Source organism: Nelumbo lutea, chromosome 6 (genome assembly GCF_056320005.1).
Source record: "Nelumbo lutea isolate HS-2025 chromosome 6, American lotus-T2T, whole genome shotgun sequence".
Taxonomy (NCBI): Eukaryota; Viridiplantae; Streptophyta; class Magnoliopsida; order Proteales; family Nelumbonaceae; genus Nelumbo; species Nelumbo lutea.
In genome coordinates, this window is record NC_142689.1 from 5,785,143 (window position 1) to 5,803,267 (window position 18,125).

The 18,125-nt window shown below is 37.1% G+C and overlaps 2 protein-coding genes across 2 annotated transcripts; both read left to right on the forward strand.

Annotated features, from left to right (window-relative positions):
* Window positions 1–1,817: 1,817 nt before the first annotated feature.
* Window positions 1,818–8,005, forward strand: LOC148847026 (uncharacterized). Its single transcript, XM_088950308.1, has 7 exons — window positions 1,818–2,181; window positions 2,281–2,529; window positions 2,669–2,715; window positions 3,465–3,769; window positions 6,417–6,780; window positions 7,511–7,588; window positions 7,694–8,005. The coding sequence occupies exons 4-7, from the start codon at window positions 3,477–3,479 to the stop codon at window positions 7,742–7,744; spliced, it is 786 nt and encodes a 261-aa protein (XP_088806434.1). The 5' UTR covers window positions 1,818–2,181; window positions 2,281–2,529; window positions 2,669–2,715; window positions 3,465–3,476; the 3' UTR covers window positions 7,745–8,005.
* Window positions 8,006–11,322: 3,317 nt separating this feature from the next.
* On the forward strand, window positions 11,323–17,801 carry LOC148847027 (IAA-amino acid hydrolase ILR1-like 1). The gene is given in 5 exon segments (XM_088948292.1): window positions 11,323–11,797; window positions 12,027–12,152; window positions 15,901–16,227; window positions 16,979–17,107; window positions 17,182–17,801. Coding segments are annotated over 5 exon segments (1,350 nt in total). The 5' UTR covers window positions 11,323–11,437; the 3' UTR covers window positions 17,590–17,801.
* Window positions 17,802–18,125: the final 324 nt, after the last annotated feature.

Sequence of the window (18,125 nt, forward strand, 5' to 3'; positions counted from 1 at the left end):
GATTTGAGGATTTTCTTTTGCTTGTGTGAGAATTTGTGCAGGTTAAAACGAGGGTTGCAACTAAGAATTACACTTGCGGTTCACATGTGATGCTGATGCAATATGGGGATTTAGGGCTTAGCGAGGCGCCTCTGGCCTTGTATATGGGCACCAATCCTGCCGAGGCACATAGAAAATAGCATTAAGCTCATTGGGAAGTTTCTGTTCGGAAATGCAAAAGGCCCTGACGTGCTAAACAGTAAACACTGTTCGGCCTGCAGGGCAGCCTGTTGTAGGTGATTGGGCTTGCCTTGGGACTATGGTAAGAGGCCTAATGATCAGCCATTCCTCAGCATTAAGGCTACTTTTTTTTTTTTGAAGGTATTGGTGATGTGGCTTTAGCCCCTACAGTGCAAATCACTTCTGTGCTGTGCTGAAACAACAAAATCAAACCCTGTATTGATATGGCCGCACCTCGAATTAGATGAAGTAACGTCATAACAATAAATCCATGATTCTCGGTTTTCGCCGTTTGCTTACAACATTGTGGTAGCAAAAGTGAACTCCCCTCCTGGGCAAGGGGTGACTCCATCATCCCCACTAACATATTACACTTCCATGAAAAATCCTAATCAAGTGTGTATTGGTTTTTATAAAAAGCAAGAGTAACAGAAAGTAGTGCGTGATAAAAGTGAAATTTCCTAATAACTTTTATCTCAACTTTCGGTTGCACACCTACTTTTTATCCATCCAAACATAGCCCTTTGGTTACACTTGATCTCAGTCATCCATGGTTTGAGTCTGACAGTGATGGTCAGCCTCTGAAGGTTGTGTTTGACGAAATGTGCAGGTGAGGGCATTTGAGACACGTTGAGCATGGGATGAAATACATGCGACCCCTTTGCCGATATCTGCAATGCGGGTGTTGTGAAGGAGGAGATGGAGAAGGCCTCAGCTCAAGCTTGTCCCACGTTTCCCACCAATCGTCGGAGCTAGCTCCCTTAGCAAGGGATTTAGCGCGTAATTGTTTGCTAATAAGACATTTCACATTTGTATGTACTCTCAATCCTCTCTCTCATACATGTCTCAATGTTCTCATCATTAACCTTGGTCAATGATATCGAAATAATCTGAAAGGTCTTATGGTCATCGTGATCACCTATTGTTGGTCCTTGACTCCTTGTCACACACTTTAACTTACTTCGTTCGCAATTGCGTCACCATGAGCTCGGTCGTTTGCCTCTTGCAATTATTACCTCCACGTACGTCCTTCTTCATCCACTGCCGTCTGATTGAAACTTTACGCGATTTTCCATGTCTTGACCCGTCCGTTTTCTTAACTAAAATCCAATTTGGATGGACGTGATGATGAGATTCGCCCACAAGATGACAAGATTGTTTTTGGTAGAGGACCCAGTAACGCCAGTTCTCACGAACTAGCCCGTAGGTTGAACGGCCCTCATGTGCGGTGCATAAGACACGTAACCTTACAAAAGGACTATTCAAAACTATGTGCTAGAAGGTTTAGTTAGTTGGCAGGGAGAGAAAATTCCAAGAGGAAGAGATGAATTTGAGAAACGGAAAATTAACGGCGTCGAAGAAGCTAACAGATTCATTATTAACGCCGTCAAATACTTAGCTGCCACGCCATGTCTACAAGAAGCACACAACGAACGCCGTGACGTTCCTCGTAACTCGAGGACCTGATTGCGAGATTAGAGCGGTCGGATGAGGAACGGACGGCCAAAACTCTTCGATGTTGCAGGTGGTCAAACGGTTCTGCAATAACGGTGAGGGAAGAAGGTATAAACGGGAAACGGAGGGTATATAAACTGGCACAAGCTCTGGTTTTGGACTTCGGCCGCTCCCTTTCTCTTCCTCTTCTTCTTTTTCTCTGGTTCTCTCCCCATTACTTCGTTTTGCTGTTTCAATTCATGAACTCTTCTGATACTGGTACAGAAAACTCGTGGAGAAAATAAGAAGAAGAACAATGTGAGGAATTTGATGCGGTTTTCCTTTTTTTTATTCGTAAACGATCAGGAGTTGTTCTTCTGATCTTTTTCATCATTAATTTCCCTTCTTCTGGAGGCCTCGGCCAAGATGACAATGAAGAACCAAAACATATCCTTTCGTTAATTGTTAACATTTCCCCTTCTTCCTTGATGAATTTTCAGAGAAAAAGGGAAGAATCCAAGTGCAGAGGTTTGTTTTGCAGAGCAAAATTTTAAGTTTGTATTTGCTTCTGTAATGACACTCCGACGAGCATTCTTTGTTCATTTTGTTTCGGTTTTGGTTTTGCAGTTTCACTTTGAGGAGATTGGAGGTGTGGTATCGAGAGAAATTTGAGTCTTTTGCAAGATTTCTGGTTTTGAAAGATCAAAATGACAGTGGACCTTGCAAGCACTCAAATGTCGCGGGTCCGTTAGAATTCTGTTCTTGATCTTGGTTTTGCAGAGTTGGAAAACTGAGAATTGAGAGGATATTGTCTTCAATTGCGTTTTTCTCTTGATAAATCCAACGTGCCTGAGTGGGAAACCGTTGTTTTATACGGTGAAAATCTTGATGCTCTGTCTTGTTCTCCTAAGGCCCGAAACGAAACTCCTTTGACCTATCTTTCATCCATCTTCCTTCCCCTCCCTCAGTTTAAACTCGCTTGCAGTGCTTGAGAGGATTTGGTTTTTCCTTGTAGAATTCAATCGATAAATCAAGATCCTGGGACGAAGTTCGTACTTCCAGGTAATGTGACTATTTCAGAGATCTCTTTCACTCGCTCTTTCTCTCAGATCCTTCTCATCGTATTAGGAATCCTTTTTTTTTTTTTTTATGAAAACGAAGATTCATTCAGAACTATTTGAGAATGTACATGTGCTGGCTATCTCCTCTGGCTATAGGTACTCGGTTTTTTTTTTTATTAAAGGATATCTAAAGACTGAATTCGGGTTCATACTTTTTTTTTTTTTTGGCTTGGTGGCCGCAAGCTCACTTTTATAGAGCTATAGAAGAGAAGTCTATTTCGATTTTTTTTTTTTTAATTTATTCCTTTTTTTTGTGTTGAAGCTGCCTCTATTGATCTACTAAAGGTCTGGAATTCTCTCTTACATTTTAAAATTCTTTTTTTTTTTTATTCTCTCTTATCCATTCTTCATTCCCATATGATTCACCCCTTCGAGCTTTGGAAGAGTCCCTGTTTGGGGATTTGGTAATCTGTTTGTTAAGTTTTCAATTATTTAGATAAATCAGATAGAAACATTGTGTTAGATCTTATTTAGTTACTTTCGTTCTCCCGCTACTGCTTCTGCACCTTCAATTAGACAAACAGATTTGTTCAATTATTTGTTCTTTGGCCTGTTTTCTGTTTGATTTTTATCTGCAAATTGAAAGAGAATTAGGATGGCTTAGAGGAGAAACAAAGGCAAGGAAATGCGGTCACACGAAAAAGCTGACGGAAGTTGATGAATACTTCTATCCTGTTGTTGTTTATGTAGGGGAAAAAAGCGATGGAGAGAGATTCAGTGAAGAACAATAACAGCAGTAATCAGCCAGGGGAGGGAGTGTGTGGAGTGAATCCTGAAACAACAACGGAATTCGTATTGCAGTGGGGCAACCGGAAGCGGCTCCGGTGTATGAAGATTCAGGTTAAAGACAACTCCACCGATAAGACTAGGGTTCGAGTCGACCGACGCATCGTTAGAACCGAAAGAGAGCCTTCAAATCGAACCACCGCCACCACCAATCATCATAACCTCCGTCGACTTCCACCTTCGTCTCCTCAGACTCATCGCATTCTCAGGTACAGTACACACACCTCAATAGTCTTTTTTTTCCGTCATTTTGGAGAAATCAATTTGGACACTAGAATTGTTGTTTTGACAACATCCAATGTGCGCGAAGATGCAGACTCTTCTCATTCCAATCTATGGTCCCGCCACCTACCTCCCAAGTCCCAATTCCATGACTCCCAATCCGTTCTATCTGAATTGGAGTATTGGACGGTGTTCTGATCTTGAAAATAAATACAGGAGTATGGGCCCCTTTTGATGAAGGCCTCTGAAAATAGTCCGACCCACCACTTGTTTGATTTCTGATTCCATAATGTGTTATTTAACTCTCCTCTAAGAGTCCTTGACTCTCTTAGCCGTAAAAAAAAAAAAAGGCACTTTGAATTCTTATGCACCACATCAGCTTGGCATCTGGGATATGTTTGTCCTTTTTCCCCTTGAAAACCATCTCACTGATCGAGTCAATTAGCCAACCAAGTACCCATTATGTGGGAATGGATTGGACTCGGATCTCATGGGTACGGCTTTATTTTCTTTATTATATTATTTTCTTTTGCTTATTATATAGGGGATTGGAGGGTCGATTTGGCCATCTTTCATTCCTAGCCAGAAGACCAGTTGCTTTTGATTCATTGCGTTTTGGTGTTCACTTATGGTATATTTGGGAAAAGGGGGTGTCCTTTCCTTTACATTTACAGTGAAGGTTGCCTTTTGTATGTTAGATGGATGGAAATGAATTTTTTCTTTTTTGTGAATGATGGAAATGAATTTAATTATTTAGAAAACTGGTATTGTATAAAAATTCATTATATTCATAGGTTTTTTTAACGTTTAAAAACTTAAATTATTGAGAAATATGAGTGTTGTAGGCACAAATTATAACCGAATGTTATTTTTCTATAATTAGTTATATGGATGGCAATTTCTATCCTACCCTATGGGTACCTATTCCAATGGGTAAGTTTTTCTTTTTTTTTCTTATGCCTGAGAAAATAGATTTTGGAATTTTACAACTTATACAGATATGAAAAAGGTACCGTATTAGACTAAAGTCAGTCCTCCATGAAGCACATATTGTTGAAAGGCATATGAATTTATGTATAAGTGTTAAATTTAATAATGTTTTGAATTTTATGTAAAAATAATTAATAGTTTATATGATTCATGCATGTTTTAATTCAAATAATTAATTTTTTTTATGTTTATTCATCTCATATTACTTGGTTATTACTCACATTTAATAAGAAATAATAAAAAATTAGATATAAATTTCAGATTCAATTTGTCCCACTCTCAAATGTGGGACAATGTAGGGTTGGAAAGGGTTTTATGTTTTCATATGCTAGGAAAGTTTGAATTTTAAAAATTCTAACCTGCTAAGGATATCGGGCAAAGTAAGGGTTGGGAGGTATAATGAAGCGGCTAGAGTCGAGAATTTATAAAACTCTCCCCAAATATTAATTGTTACTAATATAAGTAGGAATTTTTAGAAGATAATGTATTTTCTTTCACATGTGTTGAATAATTTTTATCAATTTTAAATGTTAAGGGTATTTTGGTAAGATCATAATTTCACAGTTCCCTAAGACTCTTTGGTTTATCAGAAAAAGAGAAACAGAAATTTTGAGGGAAGTTGTCTCTTATTTTCCGATAAACCATACACTATTTATTAACATTTTAACTTGAGTGATAATGGACTTTTGGATTTTTTTTTAGAATCAACTTTGGATTTTTTGGTAGATAGATATTGGACTATTGGATGGGACCCACTTGACATCTAATTGATCAATGGTACACCGCTCACTTTTTGGTTCAAGTGGGCCCACCTTTGATATGGATAAATGCATATGGATCACCATTATACAATACTTGTTTTGAGGAATGAGGATAATACAACTTTACAAATTACAATTACAACCAATGTCCCGCTCCTGGAATTTGATCGCCTGACCCTAATCCATCCAAACAAATAAATGATCTATACGACCATTTTTTGATTGGGAATGTTGTTGTTAGTGCGATGTGTACTCCAACTACCTAACATAAGCCGTAACCGTTGGATTCATTACACCATAGCTGTGGATAATTGTCGACCCAGTTTACAACTTGGACGCTATTCAACTGGGTTTGGACACGTCCTCTGTTTGCAGATCCGAGTTTCAAGAAAGTAAATTTCGATCCGACGGCTGATTCACGTTGTCCTTGGCTGGAAAAGATCCCTGACTTGTCAACCGATGCAATGTTATTTCACGTCTCACATGTGTTTTGTTGTTGGCTACTTGATATTTCGCCGAGTTGAATGAATTTCTTCCTCTCAGTTCACCCCCAAACATCGCACCCACAGGTCACAGTCCGATCTTCTTTGGTCAATTAGATAGAGGGAATTAGGGAAAGCATCAAAGCAACTCCTCCCCGCTTCCTCCACTCCTCTTCCTCCTCACAGTCACTGAGCAGCGGTCACCGATCGAATCGACCACTTCGTTCCAAGGATATATCTGTAATTTCGACCACGAAAACAAAAAAAATCATATTCCTAAATAATCAGTTAATAATTTAATATAGCCGAACCACTTTTTGTCTTTGTTTTATTATTGTTCTCTCATTTGCATCTGATGTGAGTATTTGTTTCATTGTTTGTGTTCCTTTTTTTTTCTTCAGGAATTCGGAAGCCTCGTGTACCATGAAAGGGCAAAGCAACGGCGTAAGGACTCCCTTTTCTTCTCCAGACAGAGTGGGAGAAGAAGAGAGATCTCAGGATAAGAAGGAAAGCAGGAATAACCATAAGAACAACCATAACCGCAAAAACGGCAACGACAACCACCACAACAACACTTCGGAGACGGCGCAGGATAGCAAGAAAGGGAATTCGTCGTCGGGGAGCGAAGCGATCCCGGTTTGGCCTCCGAAGTTCGTGATCGCGCTCACGAACAAAGAGAAGGAGGAGGATTTCATGGCCATTAAGGGGTCTAAGCTGCCCCAGAGGCCCAAGAAGCGAGCCAAGTTCATTCAGAGAACCCTCAACGTATGCTCTCCCTATCTCACACCCTCCCAGATTCTTATTCATTTTTTTATGAAATATACTTATTTATTTTCTAGATCTTCAAATTTCAAAATGTTCATACTTCTACATATTCCTCACCTTGGCATGGCAGACACAAGATATCTTTTAGAAGGAAGAAAATGGAATATGGAAAAAAAATAATACTTAATCTTCTTGCTTTACCCGCAAAATCAAGTGAAAAAAGTTTTATCTTTTTTTTTTTTTTTTTTAATCTAATTGATGGGGATGTCGAGGAGACAAAGGAGTAGTGTAGGGAGGACTTGGACGGTGGTGGTTTTGTGCGCATCCTGGTTTTCGTTATTCCTTTCTTTTTGTGGGTGAGACCAGTAAAGTAATCACTAAAAGACAGGTGGCCACGTGGCATCGGATTGAGAGTTCTCTTGATGGCCCATTGCTTTAATTTCAGCCGTTCAAGTACCGGGTTATCAGTTATGGTACAGCGTCATTATGGCACAAGACACTGCCATGATGGAAGCTGGCTTTTGCCAAATGTACGGTTGTGATGGATCAGGAACATTGAGGAAAAGCAAAATAAAGTCTCAAATGAGTGGTCCCACCATGTAGTATCCAGGTCCCTTGATCCTGGATTTTAGCTAAAATAAAAGGAGTGGTCTATTGTAGCGCATCATGTTCCGATCTGACGGTTGAAGGTTCATCCTTTTCTTATCCAACATAATTGATCTTTGTGCAGCTGGTATGCCCTGGATCATGGTTGTGTGATCTAACGCTGGAGCGATACGAGGTGAGGGAAAAGAAGATCTCCAAAAAGGTGAGTTCGTGTTGATGCTAATAAATCAGTGATTTTAGTTAGAATAAAAAAAGAAGAAAGTGTTTTTGGATAGAGGCCTTACGTGGGCCTGAATGCTTTTGGCAGAGACCGCGAGGGCTCAAGGCAATGGGGACCATGGATAGCGACTCCGATTAGCATCAGTCATGGGCCCATGGGCCATATATACAAGGACTTGAATGAAAAAAAAAAAGGAGAGAGGAAGGATGAAGAATGTAGAGGCCAAAGCAGAGGGTTTTGACTTGTCAACTGATCAGAACATAGCCATTTTCCTCTGGTTTTTAGTTTTACACCTACTTGTTGATGTAAACGTGCGGTGGGAATTGACAATCTGTTGTATAAACCAAGAAATCAACCCTCGTTTGGCATAAATTGATATCACGTTTCTCTCTCTTCTAACTTTTTTGGAGGTTATTTTAGCCATCGGTTTTGTTTTCTTTTTCTTTGGATCTTTTTTATATATATTTTTTTTTTGGAGTTTCGACTGTGTGAGCTTTTTATTGATGGGGTTTTTGATTAATCAAAGTTCTTCCGGTTCCGGTATCATAAGCCATAACTTTCTGGAATGATAGATTAGATTTACTCATAAACCAGGACAAAACAATGTGCAACTGATATTTTTCACCTAGTGGACAGGTGGCATAAATCTGTAATTCATGTAGTCCCACTTCATCTTCTGTCATCACTCACCAGAAGATCAGGTAAAAGTGACAAATAAGAGTAATAATAAAAAGCTGATAATCGTAAATTTTAAGTAAGGCAACTTTGAACCAGTGTTTTGGAGTACACTCCGGGGCAGCATGTCATCAATTCAACCATTTGAGCTATATAGAGTCAATTTGTAATGTTCTTATATTCTATGTATAATATTTCTATATTTATTTTATACTTCTATTTCAACTATAGTTTTTATAAATTAAGAAAGTTAAGTTAAAGATTGACATTTGAGACAAATAAAAAACGAAACATTTTTTGACAAAATTATTGGGCCAAGGAACCTTTTCTCATTGCATTGCACTGATCGTGAAAAAAAAAAGCAAAAATCAAAAATCAAACTAGCAAATACAAAAGTATGGCCTTTAGAAGTGTTTGCACTCTTTCAACCAAGCCAAAATGGTTGTTGGGTGATGGTTCGGACTTCGGACAAATCAAGAGCCTGGGATTAACAATAGATTGAGTGGTCACCTGGATCAACAATCAATAATACATTGAGTGGTGGATCTAAAACAAAATATCACTAATATTGAGTACATTGGGGTCCTTGATTTGTGGATGTAGCGTCTTATGGCAGTAGATTTCGACTCGAAACTAGGGGCAGCAGACTAAGGATTAAAATTGTCACATATCAAGACGTACTGGGGCCCTTACCCTATATATAGTGTTTCAGGATCCCACTTGTTTCAGCCCTTAAACATTTTGTTTTCTTATTTTATTTCAAAATGTTAACTATTTTGTTTTTTTATTTTATTTCAAAAAATAAAAACAATTAAAATTTACAATCTTATTAGAAAAGATTCAAACATATTCAACCATATTTTTAAGAATATTAACATAAGCATATATGTACATATATACATATATATTAGTGGGAATCTATGGGGAAAATTATCCCCATCCCCACCCCATTTGGGGCAGATCCCCATGGAGATTGGGAAAATAGGGAAAATTGCCATCCTTATTCCACATAGGTGTGTTGGTCTGTATTGATATTTTGAACCTTATGGTAGACAGAAAGGGAAATGCATTGAAATAACAATAAATGATTTGAAACTATGACAACAGAGGAATTCATTATTCATGTAGCCGACCCTACACACTTGGGACAAGTAGGGGTGAGCACTATTCGGTTAAAATCGAAAAATCGAACCAAAAATTTTGGTTTTAATTTGTCTGGTTCGGTCTTTTTGGTTTTTGGTTAAATCGATTCGATTAATCCAGTTTTCGGTTTCAGTTTTTAGAATTAGAAATTTGGTTAACCAAATTAACCAAGCTTTCTATTATTATATGTAATATATAATATATAATATGTAAGATATAGTATGTAATAAAACATATAAAATATAATATAATATATAATATATTTATATATTAATACATGATATAATAAAATTTGATTTTATAATATGTAATATATTATATGTTATAATATATATATATATATATATATATATATATATATATAATATAGTATAAATTATTAAAATTCGGTTCAAAAATTTCGATTTCGATTACTTCGGTATAATTCAATTTTTGGTTCGATTTTAAATTTTTAATTTGGTTTTTAACATTTCAATTTATTCATCTCAGTTTTTAAACGAATGCTCACCCCTAGGGATAAGCCTTAGATTTATCATCATTGTTGTAATTAATTAAATGATCAAGGAATAAAATGCTATTAAAAATATGATTCCGAAGAAAAAAGCCTAAATGAAAAAAAAAAATCTAACATGAGAAAGCAAAGAATCAAGCATAGATGTTGACTGGCTGAGCACCCAAGTGACATTTATGGTTCATTAGGATTTTTTTTCTTTGCTATTTATTGTTTGTTAGGATTTCTTTTTTCTTTCTACATATTGTCCGTTAGGAATTACTTTCCTATGATTTTCTTCACAATTACCAAATCCTCAACTTGACGGGTATTGTTAAATTAAATATTAGGGTGGTAAAGTACAAAAACCTCCCCTAAAGATTTTGACAATCATAAAACCTCTTCTGTAGTTTCATTTTAACAAATACCTTCCCTGAATTTTTGAGAAACTCGACAAAGACCTCCTTTCCATCACCTTTCTAGATAGAAAATGTTAAACTGATGCACCAGATTTTTCCAAATACCCATTCTACCATTTTATAAATTATTTTACATACAAAATTTCTAAAATAACCTTGTTTTAATTCAACAAAAAAGTTAGAAGATGACTTAAAAGGAGGTTTTAGTCAAATTAAAATAGGGTTATTTTAGTAATTTTGTATGTAAAATAATTTATAGAAGGGTAGAATGGGCATTTGGAAAAACTGGTGCATCGGTCTAATGTTTTCCGTCTGGAATAGTGATGGAAGAGATGTTTTTGTCAAGTTGCTCAAAAACTTAATGGGTGTTTTTTGTATTTTACCCTAAATATTATTTGTACAACGCTCTCGAATATTTCCATGGTTTTCAAAACCAGACCAGATAGTCAGACTGGGAAAACTGGGAACCAGTCAGGTGACCGATTCCATTTTTCCCCAAAATCGGATTTTTGCCAAAAATATTGATTTAGTCAGTAAACCGCTAACCTGGGTGTTCGAACCGTTCAACGGTTTTGACTTTTTTTATTTTTATATTTTTTGTTAGAACGGATCAATTGTTTGATTCGAACAGTTGGACCGTTCAACTTGAGAACTGGACCCCTGACTGGTTCGTTGTCTGGGTCGATTTTAAAAACTTTGAATATTTCAATGGAGTCTAGATCTTTTTTTTTTTTATGGAACAATGGAGTCTAGATCTGTTTGGTGCTTTTGTCCAACTTTTTTAATCTCATGTGCCTTTTTGGGACTTTCCTTTTTCTTTTGAAAATTCTGCAACATGCTTTAAACATAGAAATTATTCCTGAATAGATAGTGTTTCGATAAGCATTTGCTTTTGAGCTTTGGGCTATGAATAAAATAGTCCAACTACCATGTATTTTGAATATTTGTTATACGTTAAATTTCTAACCAATCAAATTAAATATACGTTTTTATTGTTCAAACTCCCATTTGGCACATTTATATGGCTGCATCGACTCTTTAGAGCTTGCTTATATACTTTCTTCGTCGGCTCATCCTCAGACTTGTTTCATATTCAGTGATAGCATGGCCTTTTCCAGATGGGTCTCTTTGATTTTTATTTTTCAACTGTTCTGGCCGATGACCATTTCATCGGATTCTTCTTTGAGCTCAAAAGATTTGGCAGAAATCCTTCTCAATTTCCTTAATCTTGCCAGAAAAGCAGAGCTTGCCGATTGGATGATAGGTATCAGGAGGAAAATACATGAAAACGCAGAACTTCGTCTTGAGGAATTCGAGACCAGTGCGCTTATCAGGGCAGAGTTGGATAAGATGGGTATCCCTTATAAACACCCAGTTGCCGTTACGGGCATTGTTGGTTTTATTGGAACCGGTGGACCGCCTTTTGTCGCGATAGCAGCTGGAATGGATGCTCTTCCTATGCAGGTTTTGTTGAATTTTGAGAATTTTGTTGGTTCTATCTTTGTTTGTTCAGTGTAAGATATTTTAGTGCTCGCATTAGTTGTGTAATATGGTTACTATCTTGTATTACCGAGCTTTAATTGTTCCAAGATAGTTTGGTTGTGCTGCCCTAGTTATAAAATTGGGAGCAGTGGGTTTGTTGAGACTAATGTTTTGTAATTTGGCTTAATGGGGTTTTCCTGTTATTTAATAGGAGAGTGTGGAGTCGGAGCACAAGAGTAAAATCACTGGGAAGATGCACGCTAGCGGGCACGATGCCCATGTTGCTATGCTTCTTGGCGCTGCTAAAATCCTTCAGGAGCATCGAAATGATTTGCAGGTTTAATTTCTTTTTTGACTTTCAAATGTTGTTCTTCGATGTATACTCCTGAGTTTTGAGTTGCCTATTTTACTGGGTTGTTGTTCCTTTAGCAATCGATGATGTAGCTCTATGGACTCGTGATATTATCATCTATATTGGTCGATATGGATTAGGAACAATCCTAAGGAGACTCCCCTCCCCTGGTTTGTCTGCAACTGTCTATCCCTCTATTGGAATCAGGCAACCTGTGAGAAACCTGGAATTTCTTTCATTCCAAATGCAAGGTTGTGCCAGCACAGACCACAACAGGATGGAAATTCTGTATAGAGCACTTCCTCAGATTAGAAATTATGTTGTTATGCACTATATCAATTGATATATTGAAGTCTTGTTAGTTATTATTTTTTTCATTTCCATGCCTGCTTGTTGGATGTCAAGTTCAATGTGTAGAATATTAGTAGTCCCAGTCTCCTAGAAGTATAGATCTCTCTGACTGGTCTAGTATCTAGGTGTCTATGGAATCTTGCAATTGACATAAGTTCCTTTTCAGTCAAAACTTTGCCTTTCTATCAACTACATATATGAATATCTCCCAGCAGGGGAATAACAAAACCCCACACACTACACTTGCCCAGTGAGCCCCCACTATACCCAAAGGATCTTATTCCACTACTATTAAAAAGAGATCTTATTCTGATAGCTAGTGAATCAGATGGCTAATTAGCTGACATATTGATCCAAATGGAAGATGTTCCTCTTGTCTGCCAAAGATCTAAGCCTCTTTGACATAGTTACAATTACCAAGATCTGATCCTCCATCTCTTATTTTCCTGCCATGACATGTGTCCCCCTTAAACACCTTTTTGAATGCCCTCAAGACAAGAGGAACATCTTGTTCCTTATTGACACTACTAATCAATAAGAGATTGAGAAGACTAAGATCAATAATATCAATGTGAAAATAACCTCTGTTATCAAGCTACCAAATTAACAACAACAAATCATATCAAGTATTAAACAACCATCAGAATTGAGCTTGATTATTCCTTGGGGAGGAGAAGAACAAGATTAAAGAACCCTCTGGATGTTGAAGCCGAAGAAGCTATCAACGTCCCAACCTCACACAATGTTATCTCTGAAATAAGGCTCTAAATTTGTCTCTGGCACAAACTCAGTGAGTCACCCTTATGGTGTTTTGGTCTCATCTGTCAGGGTTTCAGACACCTGTTTTGGACCAAAGAAAACATACTCTGGTGTTCCCTTTTTTCCCAAGTTGTCCATAGAACTGCTGCTATTCAACGTCTCAATATCTATATGCATGGACCTATCAAGAAGCCTTTATGTTACATTTCTATTCCTAAAAAGTTCAAAAATGGGGAATTATGGATGGAGCTAATTCTGTAGCTGTGTGGTCAGTTGGGAACTACAAAGAATATTTATACCTTAAAATTGATTTGTTGTCGTTAATTTGATTACAGAAGTTATTTTCACATTGATTAGAGTGAGTCATATGCTCAAGCAACGCCTTCCATTTGGGGTTGGGTTTCTGAAACTACAAGTTGTTATTGAGTCTCCAAATTCAAGGCCGTTTTGGGCTTAATTAATTAATTAATTATCAAAATTGCACTGGAGGTGATTGACTGTATATGATGATAAGCATTAGATTAAAGAGATTAACAATTCCCCAAAACAAACATTTGGCTAATCTTCTTATTGAAACTTCCTTGAGGATAAAAGGTATGGAATAATAAATACAATAAATTTTGGTTCTAGTCAGATGATAACACTTACTGGAAATTCTACCAGTATCCTTTTATCGGATGCTGCTGTTTGGTTCTTTATAGAAAGAGCATAGTGTTTCTTCTCATTGTTAGAAATTGGGAAATGTTTCAGCAAACAGCCATATATTTTTATTACCTTGTACAGGTTTCCCTACCTTTTCTTTCAACCAAATACAGCCTTTGTAAGAGAAACCTAATTGGGTCTTCTATGACAATTAAGTTCACCTTTGTTGCCCAGTTATTTGAATGATGCCACAAGTAAAAGTAAATCTAGAAAATGCCAATATTAAGGAGGGAAAGGTAACGAGAGGAGAAGAATATCTCTATCCATGGATTAATTGATTTAACTACCTGTACCAAACTCATGGTGTGGAAAATTGCTTGCTAAAATTCAGTAATGCACATGTTTTGTTGGAACAATAAAGCATTGTGCATAGTATGAAATTTGATTAGTTAAGAAGGAAATGTAAATGCCTGAGCAATTAGTGGGCAACATGCAGATACCTACCCAGATACAGCAAGGACATGGCTTGAAGTGTCAGACATGTTGTTCAATTTAAAAGATGAATACACCAACATGACTTGCCACCCATGTACAGGTTTCTGGGTAACATGGCTTTCATATGTGGTAGTGGTACTCTTACTACATGCCATGGTAAAAATGGAATAAAGTAGCAAGAGAGTGTTAAATATTTCAGAACAATTGCGTCTTCCTTTTTACCTCTTTTTGTCTCCTTGATTCACTGACCAGATGGTTCATGAGTGCAACCAATCAAGCTAGATGCTTCACTAGCTTCCAGGAGGCTTTGGATTACTAGTATTTAATTATTAGGTTTACTTTATTCTCTGCCCTGGTTAAAAGTAAAGCAAAATTTTATATTTGTGAAATTTATTTCATGTTTATTACACCAAGTATTTCAAAATTTTCAAGTATAAAAACTTTTGTAATAACTAGATGTTAGTATTTGGATGCAGGATATGTTTCTAGTGGGTCAGGGTGTGACCTAATTTTTTGTGTATTATCATACATCTTTTAGGGATGCAGCTTGGGCAGGCTTGGGTTGGGGTTATGTTAAAATTTGAATGAGCCTGGACCGAAAGCCCGAGCCATATTCAGTGTAAATGCTTCAAATCGGGTACCCAACTTGCACACCATCTCTCTAAACAGGATTGATCTCCACTCACATCCATGTGTGAGGACATGAGAACTATAGAACATTAATTTGGTAAATGTTGAATGGAGTTTCTTCTTCAAATTCTACATTTACCTGGCTTGTAACTTCATTCCCACTTGTTCAAAACTTTCATGAAATGTAAAATTGCCCCTGGATGGAATTGTGACCATGTAGGTACATCTAATACATTGTAGAGTAGAAATGAACTCTGGAAACTGCCACTTGGAGCTATAGGGACCTCCTAAAGAAAGTCAAATGGCCAACAGGAAACATGACAATTAGAATACAATGGGTGGGCAGGTTGGCAAATGCAACGACTGATTTCCCTGCCAAACAAGGGGCATCTCAGGAACATCTTTACTGGGCTGCTTTGTAATTTGTTTTGAGTTCTTGAGAATTGTAACTATCTTTCAAGGAAGAGGTCGCACCTCGTGCTTCTCTTTGGGATGCTTGTAACAATTTATTCCTTAACTAATGAAATAGTTTTTTCAATTAAAAAAAAAAAAAAGAACTCTGGAAACTAGATGCATAGGATACATGAACCAAAATTTTCCTCTCCAAGTTCATTTTCTTCTCTAGAAATTCAGCAAAGAGTGCTCAAATTAAAATCATATTTGTGGTGAGAAGAAATAACTGTAATTCATGCATAGGGAGCATTTAAAACTCCATTCTTTGTAGGTTCTGTTCAGTGAGTTGTAATTTGACGTTGGAAAACTGTGGAAGCAATGCATCAAATAAAATATTCCCAAGTTATAATTTACATGATTTGTATTTTGTATGAACTCTATCAGTGCTGCATCATTCTTTTAGTAAATAATAATATGATGAACAACTATTATGGGCTATGCAGCTGAGGAAGGAGGTGGGGGTGCAAAGAAAATGATAGATGCTGGAGTATTAGAAAATGTTGAAGCCATTTTTGGGCTGCATATCTCCACTCGCACACCTATTGGTACAGTGACCTCTAGAACTGGCCCTATCATGGCTGGGAGTGGCTTCTTTGAGGCTGTAATAAGTGGAAAGGGAGGTCATGCAGCCATTCCACAGCACTCAATAGACCCAATAGTAGCAGCTTCCAATGTAATTGTCAGCTTGCAGCATCTTGTTTCTCGTGAAGCTTATCCTCTGGATTCACAGGTAAACTTTTCTGTCTTTTTTTCATACTAAAGCAGTTTAAAGTAAGAATGATTGGACTTGTATTACTGTTATTGATTGGAATACTATCGGTCATGAATTACTGCTATTGATTGGAATACTATCAGTCAAGAACTTATATTTTTACTGCAATGTGGTCAGCCCTATTTTGCAACACCCCTGTGGTTTTCCATTATGATTTCATGCATTATATAATTTGGAGTTCTTGTCCAACTCTCAAAATAGTTAGGGCACTTAACAATAGTAACTTTTAGAAAAGAATCATAACGTTTGAGAATTACTGTCTTTCTCCATCAAAGTAACTTATGTTCAAATCTATTAAGATGATTGTTTTTATAAGTTATTAATATTTTGCAAACCAATGACGTTTTCTGTTCCTTGTAAGTATAATTGTTGGTAAGCACCTTTCTTTTCTCCTTTTGTTAAGCTTCTGTTGACTTCTGGAAAAGAAGCATGATGCTTGAGAATTACTGTTTCTCCCCATCAAAGTAACTTATATTGAAATCTGTTAAGAGGATTGCCTCTATAATTTATTAATATTTAGCAAACCCATGACATTTTCTGTTCCTTGTAAGCAGAATTGTTTGTAAGCAAGCAGCTTTCTTTTCTCTTTTTTGTTAAGCTTCTGTTGATAATTTGTGTTCATAGTTATGTATCATAATCAAACTCGCGGGATGTTTGATAATTTGTCTCTAATTGCATATAATTTTGATCTTGATTGAATTGCTTGTAGGTAGTAACAGTTGGAAAATTCCAAGGAGGTGGTGCATTCAATGTAATTCCAGATTCTGTTACCATTGGTGGTACCTTCAGAGCTTTTTCAAAAGAAAGCCTTATGCAGCTCAAGCAGAGAATCAAGGAGGTATGTCTATTGAAACTGTGTGTATTGCTACCAGCCTGTTATGGAAATTTATTCTCTTCTGATGCAACTGACAGGTTATCATAGGACAAGCTTCAGTACAGAGATGCAGTGCAATTGTGGACTTCTCTGTAGAAAAGAAGCTCTTTTTCCCTGTAACTATAAACAGCGAACACTTACATGAGCACTTTCAAAGTGTTGCAGGGGATATGCTGGGTGTCCGCAATACAAAAGATATGCAACCACTAATGGGATCAGAGGACTTCTCCTTCTTTACAGAGGTGGTACCGGGATATTACTACTTCCTTGGGATGCAGAATGATGCTCGTGGAAAGCTCGAATCTAGTCACTCACCCAATTTCATGATCAATGAAGATGCACTTCCCTATGGCTCAGCATTACAGGCATCTCTGGCTGCAAGGTACCTCCTTGAGTTTCAACCCAAATTCCAGTTTCAAGAGAAGAAGGTTCATGATGAATTATAAGGTGCTCACCTTTCTGTTTAGGGCTTTCTCATCATTTAAATGACACACACTCATAGCGTATGAAGCCATGAAATCGTGTATCAATACCGGGTTCAACACCATGAACCTGCTCTTGTTGTCTTTGCCAGTACATTTATTTAAATGGCCAATCTTGTGATTATGGATGAATGCATTCATCCTTGTTAACATAAGATCTATTGTTTCTGCCCTTAGTGCACTTGTTGGAACCTAAGGTAATCCCTGCCACACGTGACTGCAAACAGAAATTTTTATTCAACTAAGGGGTTCATTCAGTTGCCCATCTTAAAGAAAAACTTGGATCTTCTTTAAATTGATAAAGGTCATAGGTTTGTGCCCTCCTAATAACATCTTTATTTAGCTCAATGTGGAGGTAAATTTTGTAGGATAAATCTATGACTTCAAAATATTTGTTAGAGAGAATCAGTGCAGTTTTCTGTATAAACTATGAACCAAGGCCATAGAACGGTAGAAGTATAGAACATAAGAACTCGGACGAGGTGCTATCTGGATACATG